Below are 19,813 nucleotides of genomic sequence, written 5' to 3' on the forward strand. Positions count from 1 at the left end.
GGACAGTCTGTGCTGCAACGTGACATTGGTGGATAGAGCGAGACATGATGTCCCAGATGTGCTCAATTGGATTCAGGTCTGGGGAACGGGCGGGCCAGTCCATAGAATCAATGCCTTCGTTTTGCAGGAACTGCTGACACACTTCAGCCACATGAGGTCTAGCATTGTCTTGCATTAGAAGAAACCCAGGGCCAACCGCACCAGCATATGGTCTCACAAGGAGTTTGAGGATCTCATCTCGGTACCTAATGGCAGTCAGGCTACCTCTGGCGAGCACATGGAGGGCTGTGCGGCCCTCCAAAGAAATGCGACCCCACACCATTACTGACCCAATGCCAAACCGGTCATGCAGGAGGATGTTGCACTCAGCAGAACGTTCTCCACGGCGTCTCAAAACTCTGTCACGTCTGTCACATGTGCTCAGTGTGAACCTGCTTTCATCTGTGAAGAGCACAGGGCGCCAGTGGCGAATTTGCCAATCTTGGTGTTCTCTGGCAAATGCCAAACGTCCTGCACGGTGTTGGGCTGAAGGCACAACCCCCACCTGTGGACGTCGGGCCCTCATATCACCCTCATGGAGTCTGTTTCTGACCGTTTGAGCAGACACATGCACATTTGTGGCCTGCTGGAGGTCATTTTGCAGGGCTCTGGAAGTGCTCCTCCTGTTCCTCCTTGCACAAAGGCGGAGGTAGCGGTCCTGCTGCTGGGTTGTTGCCCTCCTACGGCCTCCTTTACGTCTCCTGATGTACTGGCCTGTCTCCTGGTAGCGCCTCCATGCTCTGGACACTACGCTGACAGACACAGCAAACCTTCTTGCCACAGCTCGCATTGATGTGCCATCCTGGATAAGCTGCACTACCTGAGCCACTTGTGAGGGTTGTAGACTCCGTCTCATGCTACCACTAGAGGGAAAGCACCGCCAGCATTCAAAAGTGACCAAAACATCAGCCAGGAAGCATAGGAACTGAGAAGTGGTCTGTGTTCACCACCTGCAGAACCACTCCTTTATTGGGGGTGTCTTGCTAATTGCCTATAATTTCCACCTGTTGTCTATCCCATTTGCACAACAGCATGTGAAATTGATTGTCACTCAGTGTTGCTTCCTAAGTGGACAGTTTGATTTCACTGAAGTGTGATTGACTTGGAGTTACATTGTGTTGTTTAAGTGTTCCCTTTATTTTTTTGAGCAGTGTATGTATGGACAGCAGAACCTGTCACACTACCTAACACACTGCACTGCAACAGCTACACTATATCAGGGTATAACCTACACTGACTATCTCCCACTAACTATCTGTATTATATATATAAGCTAAGTAACTATCTATCTAATGTAATTAGTGGAAAGCACAGAGCACAGAAATGACACTGCTGTCTCTCTCAGAACTCTATAAAACTACAGAAAATTGCTGCTGGGTAGGTTCTTATATAGTAAGGGGTAGGCAACTTTCCTATTGGTTGCTAGGGATGTTGCTAAGCTCAGAAAAAGACATTGCAGCCTTCTCATTGGCCCACAAGCAAGAAGGGAGGTTACTGATGAAAAAAAAAATCTAGAATATTCGAAATTACGTATATATATCACTATATTTTAAATATTCACGAATTTGTGATCAACACTAATTATAGTATGTCATGAGGAGGGAGAAGGTTAAAGTATACCACCAAATGTATGTTTCTCTACCTATGCAATCGCTTGTGTATTAAATTTTTAATCTAAGAGTAATATGAACCTCCCAGAGTGGAGATCATACTTACCTGGTCCCTGCCACTGGGTCTCGTGTTGATCATTTGGGGGGGGGGCATGACTGCGCAGGCAATCACAGACAAGAACTGTGACCTGCTCCCCTTGCAACGTTTTTCATCCGCATCCATGATCCGTGTTTCCTGTCCGTCATAAAAATATGACCTGTCCTATTTTTTTGATGGACAACGATTCACGGACCCATTCAAGTCAATGGGTCCGTGAAAAAACACGGATGCACACAAGATTGTCATCCGCGTCCGTCATCCGTGTCCGTAGGCTACTTTCACACAGACGGATCCGCTGATCCGTCTGCATAAAAGCTTTTTAGATCTGAGTTTTCACTTCGTGAAAATTCAGATCCGACAGTATATTCCAACACAGAGGCGTTCCCATAGTGATGGGGACGCTTCAAGTTAGAATATACTACGAACTGTGTACATGACTGCCCCCTGCTGCCTGGCAGCACCCGATCTCTTACAGGGGGCTGTGATCCGCACAATTAACCCCTCAGGTGCCGCACCTGAGGGGTTAATTGTGCATATCATATCCCCCTGTAAGAGATCAGGTGCTACCAGGCAGGAGGGGGCAGACCCCTTCCCTACCCAGTTTTAAATTCATTGGTGGCCATTGCGGCCCCCCTCCCTCCCCTGTATTTAACTCATTGGTGGCCAGTGTGGCCCCCCCTCCCTCCCTCCCCTGTATTTAACTCATTTGTGGCCAGTGCGGCCTCCCCTCTCCCCCCCTAATTAAAATAACCTTCCCCCATCATTGGTGGCCAGTGCGGCATCCCCTCTCCCCTCCTAATTAAAATCACCTTCCCCCATCATTGGTGGCCAGTGCGGCCTCCCTTCTCCCCCCCCTAAATCCCCCCCATCATTGGTGCAGCGGAGAGTTCCGATCGGAGTCCCAGTTTAATCGCTGGGGCTCCGATCGGTTACCATGGCAGCCAAGACGCTACTGCAGTCCTGGCTGCCATGGTTACTTAGCAATTTTAGAAGCATTATACTTACCTGCGATGTCTGTGACCGGCCGAGCGCTCCTCCTACTGGTAAGTGACAGGTCTGTGCTATAAGCAATGCGCCGCACAGACCTGTCACTTACCAGTAGGAAGAGCGCCCGGCCGGTCACAGACAGCGCAGGTAAGTATAATGCTTCTATTGCTAAGTAACCATGGCAGCCAGGACTGCAGTAGCGTCTTGGCTGCCATGGTAACCGATCGGAGCCCCGATTAAACTGGGACTCCGATCGGAACTCTCCACTGCCACCAATGATGGGGGGGGGTGATTTTAATTAGGGGGGAGAGAGGGGAGGCCGCACTGGCCACCAATGATGGGGGAAGGTGATTTTAATTAGGGAAAAGGGAGGCCGCACTGGCCACCAATGATGGGGGAAGGTGATTTTAATTAGGGGGGGAGAGGGGAGGCCGCACTGGCCGCCAATGATGGGGGGGTGATTTTAATTAGGGGGGGAGAGGGGAGGCCGCACTGGCCACCAATGAATATAATACTGGGGAGGGAGGGGAGGCTGCACTGGCCACCAATGAGTTAAATACAGGGGAGGGAGGGGGGCCGCACTGGCCACCAATGAATTTAAAACTGGGGAGGGAGGGGGTCTGCCCCCTCCTGCCTGGCAGCACCTGATCTCTTACTGGGGGCTATTATACGCACAATTAACCCCTTAGGTGCGGCACCTGAGGGGTTAATTGTGCGGATCACAGCCCCCTGTAAGAGATCGGGTGCTGCCAGGCAGCAGGGGGCAGTTATTACACAGTTCTCAGTATATTATAACTTGAAGCGTCCCCATCACTATGGGAACACCTCTGTGTTAGAATATACTGTCGGATCTGAGTTTCACGATCTAACTCAAATCCGATGGTATATTCTAACATAGAGGCATTCCCATGGTGATGGGGATGCTTCAAGGTAAAATATACCATCGGATTGGAGAAAACTCAGATCTGATGGTATAATAGGGACTCCTGACTTTACATTGAAAGTCAATGGGGGACGGATCAGTTTGCAATTGCACCATATTGTGTCAAAGTCAAACGGATCCGTCCCCATTGACTTGCATTGTAAGTCAGGACGGATCCGTTTGGGTCCGCACGGCCAGGCGGACACCAAAACGACTTTTTCCTTCATGTCTGTGGATCCTCCAAAAATCAAGGAAGACCCATGGAAGAAAAAACGGACACGGATCACGGAACTACGGAACCCCCTCTTTTGCGGACCGCAAAAAAAAAACGGCCGTGTGCATGAGGCCTTATTGAAAGGATTTCTTAACACTATTCAAAGTAGTTGTGAAAGTTCTACCAGTATATACTGTCCGAATGTTTGCTGAAAGGACATTGTTTTGGGATATGTTTGACTAATGATAGAAATTAGCACCTTAAATGTGCAGATTAGGACATTTTTCTGCCATAATCTGAGTAGAAAGATAGATAGATAGATAGATAGATAGATAGATGAATAGATAATTATTTAGAGTCAGCAACAAAATAAAATTCACTTCTAAAGAACTAGTCCTGTATAACAGCATAAATTATACATGTAATTTATTGATATTTAGCTATTTTTTAATTTGGGCCAATGAAACAATGAAGATTAATCCAATGTGCATGGCTATGATTTGTATAAGGGATACGGAATAAATGAATAGGCAAAAGGAAGAGACAATTACATTTTGTCCTCTGTCATCCCATCACAGTGATGGAATGGCATTTGTAAAACAATGGAGACCTATTCTAATTATTGCCAACTTACAATATTGAATACAGATGTGCTCTCCTTCTCAAGCTTTCTCAACGTCTAGTCCTGCAGTATCACAAAATCTCTTCCCTTAGACTTTTAGTAAAGAGGATTTGTTTAAGTTTTAATACATTTTAAGAACTTAAGATGTTTTAAATGGTATATAATCTTGTTATTTAACTAAGAGCTCCCTCCTGTACTCTGTAATTTCTCATTTTCTAAGTACTCCATGAAATGCCCTTCAACAGACTGGCAGACAGTATGTCTTCTGAGAGAAAGGGGTATTACTTTCACCCACTCACAACTTATTTTCAAATATTGTTAATTCTCTCAAGTTTTGCAAAGTTTTATGTGTACTGTCATTTACATGCATTTAGTTCCATTCAGCTACGTATTGCATTTTGTATTTAAAATAGTAGCTTGAAGCAGATGCCATTACAAGGGTTGTCACACCTCATCTTATTTTGTCGATCACCAAGCACCATAGAGACCTTAATTCCACAATAATCTTCCTATTGATGGGGAAGGGTTATATCTTAAAGGGGCAGTGCTGTCTAGACCAGGATCTAAGATGCAATAAACGTCCAATGACAATAAGCTTTCACTGCTTAACCTTATGAAACAATTTATGGCAGAAACTTATTTGAGCTCTGTTAGGTGCATATAGACAAAGGATAGTAATAGATAGAGTTATTGATAGAGCATACTAAAAGGACATATCTGCACTAGGTATCTACAAGTTTGTCCAACAGACGAAAAGCAACCAAATCTCTAATGGCAATCAAAACCCCTTGAGTCCTATAGACATGGTGGGACTGGAAAATAGCGGGAAAGCCGGGATGTTTGATGCGGAACGCATCTTTTAGTAACAATATGTGTTTCCTGAGCACATTACAGTTTAACTTTTTTTTTACCTCCGCTCACATTTGTGCTCATTTCTCGGGGCTATTCATGGAAGCTAATTTAAGCCCCATGGTTAATTAGTATCATATGGGAAGAATTGTCGCCATTCTCCCCGTATGTCCAGCCACCACTATTGATATGCTGAAACAGCTGAAAGAAAACGATTATATAAGTCATGAGACAGTAGAATCATCTTATGAAAAGTTTGACTTCAGCTTATGTGCGCCTGGGCACGGCAAGGGCACAAAAAAAGGATCATATGTTTCCTGGTTCCCCATATCAACAGATGGCGGTATGCCACTTAGGTTCCATACGAGCAGGGGGGGGGTCCCATCCACTACCGATTTAATGACATGAAAAACACCATCTCCTTTGATGAGGAGATCGGTGGGGAAGCTCCATATGTAGAAAAATGTGTTGTCAGTGCTGAAGTAAGAAAAGCTAAATCTCTGTGGTTCTGGAGTTTTGTAGCACAGAGGTCAGAATACAAGAGGTCATTTATTAAACTGGTGTAAAGCAGAACTGGCTTATTTGCTTATAGCAACTGATCAGATTCCTCCTTTCAATTGTTCTGTTTATTCCCCAGTTAATGTGAATTTGTTTCTTGAACCGAAGGGTTGTCATAAAGCTCTCGCGTGTAGCATCTGTTTTAGTGTGCATTCACATGGCCAAGTCCATTTCACTGACCACAAACTGTGGATCCACACAACACAGACATTGGCCATGTGCATCCCGCATTGAAGTGCAGGTCCATTAACATTATTGTTGTTGCCAGTGTCCATGTTTTGTGGATCCATGGTTTGTGGTCATGCACCCTATTGTGTGCCAACAGCTGCTCCCAGTCTATGCTCTGAAATGCTGTCTTGAAACAATGGAAATTGGCCTTTTTTTAAACCGTGTCTTTGCTTTCCCAACCAGAGTTTGCTTTTTACAGTATATCAATGTAATTATATTTTGGTCGGTCACTGTTATCAAGTGTTTCACAAACAGTGACATCTCCAGCAAGCTCTTCACTCTTAGATATTACCAGATCCCATAAAGCATCACTTCTGGTAGGAATTCCAGAAACTGGCCCATAAAATGGTCCTACAGCAAGATGAAAAATTTTTCCCCTGGTAAAAGCTCCCATTGTCATCACTGTACCCACCTGTGCAACCATTAGCATGTTGTGTATCATTAAGGAATAGATCATCAATGTCTTGCTGTGATACAGTAATATAAACAAACCATATTTTTTATTACACAAAAATAAAATTGTTCTTAAATCTTAATCATCTCATCTCCTTAATCTGTTACTGGTGATAAACAAAACTGTTCTTAATCACTTGCAATGAAAGCAAGAATCACAAGCAACTCGACAGTGCGCCTTGAAATGAAATGAGGCAAGGACTACTGGTGAGATGCTTCAGGGAGCAGAAGATGGCAAACTGACATGACATACGCCAAAAATCAAATCAAGTTATCCGCTCTCATATCTCGCCTATCTTTGACAAGTCCTGTCTGAAATCATAGTGTCTTGATAACATAGAGATGTCCTACAAAGACAAAGCTTCATGCCAAGCAGTGAGGAAAGCTGACAGTATGAGAATAGTGCACAGAATTCTAACAACAAGGGGCCTTAAACTATACTCTGAGTTCACTTTGGAAGGAACCATGAACAGTGGCTGCATATGGTACATCATGAATAATTTCGATTCCAAATAGCAGAGTGTCTTATTTCAACTAAAACCAACTTGCATTTTTTGTAGTCGGTGATAATTTCTAATTTATTGAAAAACTTTCAATGATTTGAGGTACTAGTATATGTTCTTCCAGTTTACAGGATTCCCAAAATGTAACATAATAAATGGGATCTTTGTTTCCAGAGACATGTTTGGTCAGCTAATGGGGTTATAGAGGTATAAAAGAGTTCTATGTGGAGTTTTCTCTCTATGTAGCTTTATGAAGGCTTGTTTTTTTTGCGGAACAAGTTGTAGTTTTTAATGGTACCATTTTGGGGTACACATAACTTTCTGATTAACTTTCATTAACTCTATCTGAGAGGGAGATGGGAATAAATAGCAATACTGCCACTGAGTTTCTGTTATAAATTTTGCAGCGCAGATTTTTTTTAGCATAAATAACATTCTACTTCTTCTGTCTGGCTCAGTATAATTACAGCGATATCAAATACACAACATTTTTTTTATGTTTTACTACTTTTATGCAATAACCCCCTTTTTTTAAAATAAGTTTAAAAGGAGTTATGTGGGGGCTTGAGTTTTGCAGGAAGACTTTAGTTTTAATTGTTATCATTTTGGAGTAAATAACACTTTTTGATCACTTGATATAAAAAAAAATCAGCGGCAACTGAAAATAAATGAGCAATTCTGGTGTTTTTTTGTTTTTTTTGTTATGTTCACTATAGGGGATAATTTACATGATATTTATGTAGTGCAGATCATTACAGATTGCGCGATACCAAATATGTGGGGGAGATTTTTTTTTCAATGGAAAATGTATATGTTTTTATTGGAAATTTTAAAAATGTATTTTTTTTTAATACTTTTTTTGATCACTTAATAGTCTCACAAGGCAGTCTTTTGATTGCTTCTAAAATGCAATGCACTATCCCTATAGTGCATTGCATTTTAATGTCAGTGCTATACCGATATTGACCAGCAGGCTGTGCCAGAGAGGTAGTGCCTGCTGGAGAACAGTCAAGGCAGGCTTGGGGCCTACACCAAGTCCCAGTTTGCTTTGTGCACACATTGGCACCCTGCAAACACATTTATGGGGTGCCAATGGGAGACAGAGGGAGTCTGTTCCCTCTGTCACCACTTTCATGTGGCGGGCCTGCTGCGTTTAGACCCGTGCAGCGTTTAGACTGGTCCGCCATGAAAAGGCAGCAGCCCTGCCTAAGGCCCTTTAGTGACTGCTGTAGATAGGCAAATGGGGTTAAAAATATGCCTGCATCCACCTGAGAAAAAATTTGGGTTCTCACTTCCACCTAAGTTACAGTCCACTGCCTATGTTAAGGAAGATCCATCCCTGGTAACAGAGACTCTGAAGACAGCTAAGAGGAAGTGGGGTTGTGTCAGAGCTATCTTAGATCATGAGTCGGATAAATCAACTGCTTTTATGCTGCTTCTGAACATCTTAGGTACCTCCTGCCTTTGTGTAAGTGTGATTTATCCCTTCTTATCTGTTCTGTGAGCTCCTGACCTGAAAATAAACATAGTGAGAAGTAAAAGGAAGGATTTCTCAGCGGTACAGAGCTGGAAGAAGGGAGACGCCCCCTGCTTCTGAGTGAAATGCATCTAACTATGCAGCTAAAACAGGGAATAATATGGCTCAAAAAAACATTAGAGAAGCCCAAACATAACTGCTCCTTCATAGTTATGATTGTACAAAGAAGCACAGCCATTATGCAAACCTTTTTTGAAAACCCATGTACGCTTTAATTTCTTGAAAGCAATGACAGCAATAGTAAATAATGTCAGAGTAAAGACATGTATAATTATGAGTAATGGTGTTAACTAGAGAAGTTTTTACAAATTTAAATCTGCTGCTTTGCCAAATTCTACAAAAAAAATTGCTTCATGATGAATTACTTTGTCACGTAGAGCATTTCTTTGCAAATAGCTGGTTAAATCATGGGGAACATCGATTGCGCCATCACTGTCACTTAATCCCTCAGATGTGTTCATTTCTGATCGTGGCTTCTGACATTTATATTAAGGACTTTCAGGGGTTAACCATAAAAAAAAAAAAATGCACTTGCCTTATCCAGTTGAGCGAGAAGAGACTGCTGTGGCCATCTTTCTTGAAGATGCAGCATGAAATCTCGCTCAGTGCTTGATTACATCATCATGCTGGCCGGTGTGGTGACATCATATGTCACCGCTCACAAGATTTTACCCAGGATCTTGAGACAAGATGCCCATAGTGGCCTCTTCGTGCTCAAATAGATGAGGTGAGTATGATTTCTTCTTATTTTTACCGCCATTTCATGGATAATTGATTTGTTACCGCTTTGCTGCAAATCAAAATTTCCCTGAAATTCGGATCAAAGATTCACTCAACACTAGTTTTAACAAACAGTGTGTTTAAAAACACACTGTAAAATAACATGTGTTAGGCTTTTTCATATTAGAAAGTTGTGTTTAAACACAGTGTTGATGGAAAATTTAATGGCTTGTTTGGACCAAGCATCCAAAAATTATGCCTTAATGGGCAGAATTGTGACAAATGTTCTAATTTTTGTTGTCTTCATTCATTCAATAACCACTAGACATTTGGCTTAATGAAATAGCTCAGAATTTACTCACAATGAAAGTAGAGCTCTTCATCTCCATCTTGACTGGCCTTGCTGTAGCCACACTGCCTGTAGAATAGGAGGAAAATATTTGCTTAAAATGTCATGTGATGAATGTATAGCATTATGAGATAGGACACATGATTTATATTGTGGGGTTGCAAATGAAATAAAAAGGGAATGAATACGAAATAGCAATGGGACATAAAATAAAACCTTTATTGTAGCTCTAAAATTACATTTAGATAGAATTGTAAGATATTGTTACTGCATATGTACAGTAACTTGGGCAATGAGGATGTTCCAGTAATATCTGCATGTAATTCCACTATATATATATATATATATATATATATATATATATATATATATATGTATGTGCCATTCTATCTAATCAATAACTAGTAGAGGTTTTTAAGAGCATTCAGTTTCAGCATTGCCAGAACTAGGCCACGTTTCCCTCAATTATTTTATGACAAATATTTCTACAAATCAGACATTAGATCTTCATGGCATTTATATTATGGAGGTGTGAATCCAACTTTACTCTTTAGATAGCCAAGCAGCGTTAACATACATAAAAAAATCAATGACAATCAAGGCTGGAGAAATGAATGATTTTGGTTTTTACCACATATTCACTCTTTTATGGGGTTGGAATGAAATCACATAAAATTGTAGTGTGCAAACCAGTGTAAATCAATACATAATTTTGTAGGCTGTGAGCAAAAGGTCTTACCTCCTCCATATCATGAGTCCTATTACCATAGAAAGTAACACAATGAATCCTGCCACAGACACTATGACTATGACGATTAGTGGATTCTGTTCACTGGATATTAGAGCCACTGCAATATGAATAAAAAGACAATGAGTAATGTATAGAAAAAACATGAATTAAGCACCATAAAAACAATAATTAAAGGCCCTCTTATACAGGTCAACAATCTGGGCAATTTATAAGCAAGGAGCGTTCCTTAGGATGCTTGGAGCACATGTAATCACTACAGTCATTGACTGTAGCAGCACATGTGACCCTGTCCATGCTTGAAGTTTCCATTCACAGGTTTGGGTGGGTTAGGGGTTAACGAGGAGGTCATTCTGGACAAGGGGGTATTCTAAACATAAAGGTTAATAAGCAGATCATAAAAAAATCAAGTACTGTCACAGTGATCCAATATGTTATTGTAATTAAACATAATATGCTGCCCTCCTGACAAGGCCACTATAATGAAAGTTGTATTTCAAAATGACTCTAATAAAATATTAAAATGAATCCTTCTGGCTTCCATAGCACTCACACATTTATAGAAGATGACATGAGAAAAATATTCCTGTTTATCACAAGGCCATATTAAAATTTTGACATCTGAATGCTTATTCTTATTCATTAATTTTCTGCCTTCCAATGTTTGCATGAGAAGGTTCTAGGCAGCTACACTTTTTTCCATAAAATTTTTATTGGATTCAATTCATTCTGAAAGTGTCTCTTGAGCAGTAAACGGATGCAATTTAAGGCCCCGTTAAGCACAATCTGTAAAATTCATACCAAGCAAGCTATCATTCCAACCTTTCATTTATAACTGTGCTGTCTGTTTAAATGGAAATCATCCCTTTCTCAGACAACAATATTTTTGTCATGGGTGTCACTGCCATGGCTTTTTAACAAACTGTGTGTAAGCTGCTGCTGTTGTGCCTTTGGAGCCTTTTAATGGAAGAAAATGAGAGGTTTTCATACATACATACATACAATTTCCCAGCAGATAAAAACCCGTTGCCCCAACTAATCTGCTCTTTTCCAAATTGATATCAAAACCTTGCCCTAGTTAATCTACCTTGTGGCGTTAGATCAGACTACAAGGCCAACACTGGCTTCTATTTGCCAAATAAAACTGGTAGAACTCCATCTTATTTTGGCCTTCTGATGTTTACACAAGAAAATCTAATTTTGTATGTCTTGATAAAGCATGAAATATGTCACATGTTTTAATAAAAGATTAGTCTTTCGTAATCCAGATAAATTTGCACTTCAACTAATGTGATTCTTGAAAGGTCTGATCTTCACAGTGATATTACATGCTGTAATAATTGCACTGTGCAATAGTGGAAGATTGTAGTGCTATATGGTTGCTGGTAATGTTAACATTTGTAATGGAGGGTGAATTACGGTAAATCACTTGTGCATATGCCAAGTCATAAACCCCTAATTTTGCTTAAACCACTAACAGCATATAACACTGCAATCCACCAACATCTGAACCTGTGATAAAATTGCTGTGGAACCCTTGCAATAAGTGCAACTAAACATTTCTGATAATTCTTGATTGGTTCTATACATTAGCTTGGAGGAATTTTAGTCAATCCTCTGTACAAACAGCTTCAGTTGCGTTATGTTGGGGATTTCCTCTTTTCAGGGCCTTCCACAGGATTTCTATTGCATTACGGTCAGGACTTTGACTTGGCCATTCCAAAACATTAACCATATTATTGGTAGAACAACTTGTGTGTTTAGGGTCATGGTCTTGCTGCACGACACAGGTTCTCGTGAGATTCAGCTTATTGATAGATGTACTAAAATCTCGTCTGTCCACAAAACATTGTTCCAATATCTTTCTGGCATATCGAGGTGATCTTTCACAAACTGCACTCAGGCAGAAGTATTTGCTTTCTTTTTGCAATCCTACCATGCACACTCTTGTTGTCCTCCTGAGTCATGGAAATTAACATTACCTAATGTAAGAAAGACCTTTAGTTGCTTAGAGCAGTGTTTCCCAACCAGTGTGCCTCCAGCTGTTGCAAAACTACAACTCCCAGCATGCCCGCACAGCCAAAGGCTGTCCAGGCATGCTGGGAGTTGTAGTTTTACAACAGCTGGAGGCACACTGGTTGGGAAACACTGGCTTAGAGGTTACTCTAGGTTCTGTGACCTTGTGGACTGTTACTGTAATGACCGGCGTCACGCACAGGGAGGGAAAAGGGAAAGCCTTGCCCAAGGGAGAGGGAAAGGTGGTGACCCCTGACTCACCTTGCGGCTGGCACCTGACTGCCCTGACGTCCCTAGACGGGTTCCTCACCCGTGCGGCGATCACGTGCCTAAACCCTGGCTTTCCCTAGAATGAGCCCTAGATAGTGAACGGGCCGGTGGGATCGCTAGTCCGCATCACTGACACTAAGAGGGAAACACCAGGGAGAGGACAGACAATACAGACAAACACATACACCCAGGTGGGCGACCACAGCAGACCACAAAGGTCCAACAAAGATCCGGAGGGTAACGTTTTGGACCAACTACAAGAGAACGCAGAAACACAGCTCCAGAGGGTCAGTATAAAAGTCCAGGCAGGAAGCTCTATATCTGGCAACCAGAGAAGTGTGAGAGGGGAATATAAGGAGGTTGGGAGTGCTGGACAAGGAACAGCTGAGGAGAAGGAGCTACGGATCCCTGAGTGAGCCAAAAAGGGTTGCAAAGCAAACCCAGAAAGCTACCATAAGGAAACAGCCCTATCTTACATAGAGCGCGCAGTCAACCGCTGTGACTTCCTGACCCCGGGTATAACGGAGTCAGGCGTGGGTCTTGACACCCTCGTGACAGTACCCCCCTCTCTACGAGGGGCCTCCGGACACTCTGGACTAGGTCTCTCAGGATGAGAGGCATGAAAAGCCCGAACTAGCCTGTCGGCGTTTACCTCAGACGCAGGAACCCACATTCTTTCCTCGGGACCGTAACCTCTCCAATTCACCAGATATTGAAGAGAGCGGCGGACCCGACGAGAATTAGCAATTTTGGATATCTGAAATTCTAGATTACCATCCACAACAACAGGAGGGGGTGGCAGTGGTGACGGTTCTAGAGGTGGAACATATTTTTTGAGTAACGACTTATGAAAGACGTTATGGATTTTAAAAGTCTGAGGTAGCTCCAGGTGAAAAGCCACGGGGTTGATGATGGCTACAATTTTGTAAGGGCCAATGAACCTAGGACCCAGTTTCCAAGAGGGAACCTTTAATTTAATATTCCTAGTAGACAACCACACATAGTCATTCACTCCTAGGTCCGGACCTGGCGACCGTCTCTTATCAGCCATGCATTTGTATTTACCTCCCATATTTTTCAAGTTAGCTTGCACCTTATGCAATACTGATGAAAGAGATGACGAAAACCGTTCCTCTTCGGGAACCCCAGAAGACCCCCCCTCTTTGAAAGTACAGAATTGGGGATGAAAACCATATGCACCAAGAAATGATGACTTGCCAGTGGATTCCTGACGACGATTATTTATGGCAAACTCAGCTAACGGTAAATATGATGACCACAACTCTTGGTTTTCAGACACAAAACATCTTAGATATGTCTCCAGGTTTTGGTTGGTACGCTCAGTCTGTCCATTCGACTGAGGATGGAAAGCTGAGGAAAAGGACAAGTGTACCCCCAAACGGGAACAAAAAGCTTTCCAAAATTTAGAAATAAACTGGGTCCCCCGATCCGAAACAACATCGGAAGGGACCCCGTGAAGCTTCACGATTTCACTGACAAATACCTGAGCAAGAGTCTTAGCATTAGGTAGTGCGGGTAACGCAATGAAGTGTACCATTTTGCTAAACCTGTCCACTACTACCAAAATAACTGTTTTACCCGCAGACAAAGGTAAGTCAGTGATAAAATCCATTGACAGATGTGTCCATGGTCTATTGGGAATGACGAGTGGTAATAGAGACCCTGCAGGACGTGTATGTGAAACTTTTGCGCGCGCACAGGTAGAACAAGAAGACACAAAATCCAATACATCCTGACGCAACCTTGGCCACCAAAAATGACGAGACAATAGCTCCAAGGTTGCTTTACTACCCGGGTGCCCAGCAAGTGCCGAATTATGATGTTCCTTTAATAGTTCGAAACGCAGGTTCAACGGTACAAACAATTTCTCTGAGGGGCAAGAGACCGGAGCGTCCCCCTGGGCCTCTAACACCTTCCCCTCCAGAGCACAGTGTACCGCAGAAACAACCACTCCTCTTTGAAGAATGGGCACCGGATCACTCACATTACCCCCTCCAGGGAAACAACGAGATAGTGCATCAGCCTTGGTATTCTTTGCCCCAGGACGATAAGTAATAACAAAGTTAAACCTGGTAAAAAATAGCGACCACCTAGCCTGTCTAGGGGTGAGACGCTTAGCTGATTTGAGGTACAGAAGATTTTTGTGGTCCGTAATCACAGTGACGGGGTGGACTGCCCCCTCTAAAAAGTGACGCCATTCTTCAAACGCTAGTTTAATAGCTAATAGTTCCCTATTGCCAATATCGTAGTTCTTTTCTGCTGTAGATAGTTTTTTAGAAAAGAAAGCACAAGGGCGCCATTTGCCAGGAGACGGACCCTGAGACAGCACCGCCCCCACTCCCACCTCTGACGCATCCACTTCAACAATAAAAGGCTGAGAGACATCAGGTTGGACTAGTACAGGTGCCAAGGTAAACCTCTCTTTTAGAGAGGAAAAAGCAACTTTAGCGGCGTCAGACCATTTAGAAAAATCAGTCCCCTTCCTAGTCATGTCAGTAAGGGGTTTTACAATAACTGAATAATTTTTAATGAATTTCCTATAGAAATTCGTGAAGCCCAAGAACCGTTGCAGAGCTTTGAGGTTCTCAGGAAGATCCCAATCTAAAATTGCCTGGACCTTCCTAGGATCCATACGGAAACCTGACGCAGATAAAAAATAACCTAGGAATTGTATCTCCTGAAAGGCGAAGACACATTTTTAAATTTTAGCATATAATTCATTCGTCCGTAGGACCTGCAGTACTTGTCTGACATGCACCTCATGTGTTCTCAGATCAGGCGAATAAATTAAAATATCATCTAGGTATATTACCACAAACCTGCCGATTAGATGACTAAAAATGTCATTAACGAAATGTTGAAAGACGGCAGGAGCATTGGTCAGACCGAAAGGCATAACTAGATTTTCATAATGCCCCTCAGGGGTGTTAAAAGCTGTCTTCCACTCATCCCCCTCCTTGATATGAATCAGATTGTAGGCCCCCCTAAGATCAAGTTTGGAGAACCACCTAGCATCCGCAATCTGGTTAAACAGGTCAGGAATGAGAGGAAGAGGGTAAGGGTCTCGGATGGTTATCTGATTTAATTCGCGAAAATCTAAGCAAGGACGCAGGCCCCCATCTTTCTTTTTAACGAAGAAAAACCCTGCAGCCACGGGTGAAGAAGAGGGTCTGATGTGTCCTTTAGCCAAGCTCTCGGAGATATAATCCTTCATGGCTTGTCTCTCTGGACCCGAAAGATTATATAACCTGGTCTTGGGTAATTTTGCGCCGGGAATAAGGTTAACCGGGCAATCATAATGACGGTGAGGTGGTAACTTCTGACAACCCTTTTCAGAAAAAACGTCCTCAAAGTCCGAAATAAATGTAGGTAGGGTAGTTATGGAGGCGACTAAGCAATTGCTATTTAAGCAATTTTCTCTGCAATGCTCACTCCACTCCGATATCTCCCTGGCCTGCCAATCCACCACTGGATTGTGCGCTACCAACCAGGGAAGACCCAGCACTACCGGAGTGGGAAGCCCCTCCAGAACATAACATGAAAGCATCTAGTTATGGTGGTCCCCTACCCGAAGGTGTAAATTATGAACAATGTGGGTGAGGTTTCTCTGAGACAGAGGAGCAGAATCAATAGCGAATATGTGAATAGGTTTCTGTAGCGTACAGAGAGACAAACCCATAGTGCGGGCAAAATGGGCATCTATCAAATTTACCCCTGCTCCACTGTCTAGAAAGAAAGAAATAGTTTCCGTCTTAACACCAAAAACAATAACTGCTGGCAACACAAATTGCGATGTACGTATGGAGGAAACATATACCCCCCGGCTGACATCCTCCACACAGGGGAGGAGGAAAGAAGGACAGACATTAATGAAATGACCCCTCTCCCCACAAAAAAACAAACCCCACGCCTACGGTGAGCCTCAGGAGGACGGACCTGACGAGTAGTTCCTCCTAGCTGCATAGGCTCGTCTAAGTCCGTACAGACTAACTGCTGCTTGGGAGGGGTTACCAATTGCTCCGGTTTTTTCAACCTGTCCCTAAGGCGTCTATCTATTCGGATAGAAAGGGACATAACCGCATCAAGGGAAAAGGGGGTCTCATATAATGCAAGCGCATCCTTAACCCTTTCGGATAACCCAGTGCAGAACTGACTCCTGAGAGCCGGGTCGTTCCATTGGGTATCCGTAGCCCACCTACGGAAGTCAGAGTAATACTCCTCTACCGGCCGCTCTCCTTGTAGGAGTCTCCGTAAACTTGATTCAGCCAGTGCGACTCGGTCAGGGTCGTCATATATGAGACCCAAGGCCCCGAAAAACTCATCCACTGACCGAAGAGCCTGGGAATCAGAGGGTAAAGAGAATGCCCAGGACTGCGGGTCCCCCTGCAGCAGGGAAATAACAACCCCCACACGCTGTTCTTCATTACCAGAGGAGTAAGGGCGCAGTTTAAAATATAATTTACAGGCCTCACGGAATTTCAAAAACTTGTCCCTTCCCCCAGAAAATCTGTCAGGGAGAGGGACCTTGGGTTCCGCAACAACCTGGTTACCAGTAGCAACCGCTGGGCTTGCGGTCAGTTGTAATTGCTGCTGTTGCTGGAGGACCGACGCCTTCAATCCTGCCACCTCCAAAGACAGGCCATGAAAGTGTTTGGACAGAGCAGCAATTGGATCCATACTGGATTCTAAGTAGGTAAAATTATTATTATTATTTTTTTACCTACACAAAATAAGGGCCAGATATAATGTAATGACCGGCGTCACGCACAGGGAGGGAAAAGGGAAAGCCCTGCCCAAGGGAGAGGGAAAGGTGGTGACCCCTGACTCACATTGCGGCTGGCACCTGACTGCCCTGACGTCCCTAGACGGGTTCCTCACCCGTGCGGCGATCACGTGCCTAAACCCTGGCTTTCCCTAGAATGAGCCCTAGATAGTGAACGGGCCGGTGGGATCGCTAGTCCGCATCACTGACACTAAGAGGGAAACACCAGGGAGAGGACAGACAATACAGACAAACACATACACCCAGGTGGGCGACCACAGCAGACCACAAAGGTCCAACAGGGATCCGGAGGGTAACGTTCTGGACCAACTACCAGAGAACGCAGCAACACAGCTCCAGAGGGTCAGTATAGAAGTCCAGGCAGGAAGCTCTATATCTGGCAACCAGAGAAGTGTGAGAGGGGAATATAAGGAGGTTGGGAGTGCTGGACAAGGAACAGCTGAGGAGAAGGAGCTACGGATCCCTGAGTGAGCCAAAAAGGGTTGCAAAGCAAACCCAGAAAGCTACCATAAGGAAACAGCCCTATCTTACATAGAGCGCGCAGCCAACCGCTGTGACTTCCGGACCCCGGGTATAACGGAGTCAGGCGTGGGTCTTGACACCCTCGTGACAGTTACCTTGCCCTCATCATTGTTGATTGAACACTCCTGAGGAGGGTAATAATTAGTGTTGAGCGAATCGAAGTGGACTTCGACCCGAATTTCACGGAAAACTTGATTTGCGGAAAAGCCGAATTTCCTCATGCTTTGTGGTAACTAATTGATTTTCCCTGAAATGGCAAAAAGAAATCATACCTCAACTGTTTGAGCACGAAGTGGCCACCGCCATCCAATCTCATGCACGTGATGGCGAGATTTTGTGCTGGATCTTCAATCAAGATTGTGGCGGAGTGCTCTTCACGATTAAATAGATGAGGTAAGTATGATTTTTTTTTTATGGTTTTGTAACCGTTTCCAGTCTGATGAACATGAACAGAACTATCGAGAACTATCCTTCTGAGGTCCTCAGAAATCTCTTTTTTCCCCTGCTGTGATACATTTCCAAAAGCAAAGATCAGACTTTGATAGATCCCTGTTCTTTGAATGAAACTTGTCATCCACTCACACCTGATTGTCATTCTAATGATTAAAAACATGTGACTCTAATTTCACCTTTAAATTATGTACTAATCCTAAAGGTTTGCATACTTTTGCTGCTCACAAATGTTTGATAATGGATCATTTTCTTAAATTAATAAATGACCAAGTCTAATATTTTTTACTCATTCGTTTGATTTGATTATCTACTATTAGGACTAGGACTTTTAGAAAATCTAATGTAGTTTTAGATAAAAATTCTGAGGGATTTACAGACGTTTAAGCACCACTGTACCTATCCTAAGGATACTTGATATAAAGATTTGTTCGCAATAAGTCGGTTGCTGCTGTATATAGCGTTCCCACCCCAGGCAATATATACACAAAATTACTGCAGATAAAATGTTTTTTTCTGTGTTTGCTCTTTTATTTTGTTTTCAACAGAAGCAGAGTAACATACGGCAGTACGTGTGAACGTTTTCGGCTATGCAAAGCCTTCTTCAGACACTGAGAGATTACAAAATAAAGCCATATGTAAATACTACATTCAAATAACATATTGTTATAAATGAAGAGGAAAAAATAATAATAAAATAATATACGAAAATAATATAATATTTCGACACAATGTAATCACAGAAATATAGATAATATCTTGTCCGGATCTCGAGGTCACTGGAACGATATCCACTTTTTCACATAAGAGGGAATGTGCGTCGTGGCATCCTAAATAACTCACAGCGACACAAGATCATCTAGGAACCATATGTTAAGGATCGGAAATCCAGCAAAAATAGCAATGCTATCGGCCTAATGTAAGTACAATTCAATAAGGCTGCGTTCAATAATTCCAAAGAAAAAAACTCAATGTACTATTAATGACATGAATGACCTATATATTTTGTTTTTCATTTCTATGTATAATATAATTCCATATATACCAGGTCATCAGAAATGAGCATTTACTTCCATTATGCGATTTATCAGACAACAATGATTCTCCACATGAGGAGGAGACCTATCCTAAGGATAGTTCATCAATAGTTGACTAGTGGGTATAAGATCCCTGGGATATTCGTAGATTAGGACAATGATCTCCACCAAATACTGATGACCTATTATAAAGATAAGCCATCAATGCACACTTCCCCCTTTAAAGGGGTTTCTGGGATAGCATGCTATCATGTCAACAGCAGTATGAAGAGGCC

At 42.8% G+C, this 19,813-nt stretch overlaps 1 protein-coding gene across 1 annotated transcript in view; it reads right to left on the reverse strand.

Annotated features, from left to right (window-relative positions):
• EPHA10 (EPH receptor A10) overlaps positions 1–19,813 on the reverse strand; it is a 762,516-nt gene that overhangs the window by 172,774 nt on the left and 569,929 nt on the right. Inside the window, exons 7-8 of the mRNA XM_040424435.1 lie at positions 10,431–10,539; positions 9,705–9,760 (exon numbers count right to left, since the gene is read on the reverse strand). Coding sequence (XP_040280369.1) covers positions 9,705–9,760; positions 10,431–10,539 — 165 coding nt within the window. The remainder of the gene's footprint in view (positions 1–9,704; positions 9,761–10,430; positions 10,540–19,813) is intronic.

This window comes from Bufo bufo, chromosome 3 (assembly GCF_905171765.1).
Source record: "Bufo bufo chromosome 3, aBufBuf1.1, whole genome shotgun sequence".
In the NCBI taxonomy this organism is placed as follows: domain Eukaryota; kingdom Metazoa; phylum Chordata; class Amphibia; order Anura; family Bufonidae; genus Bufo; species Bufo bufo.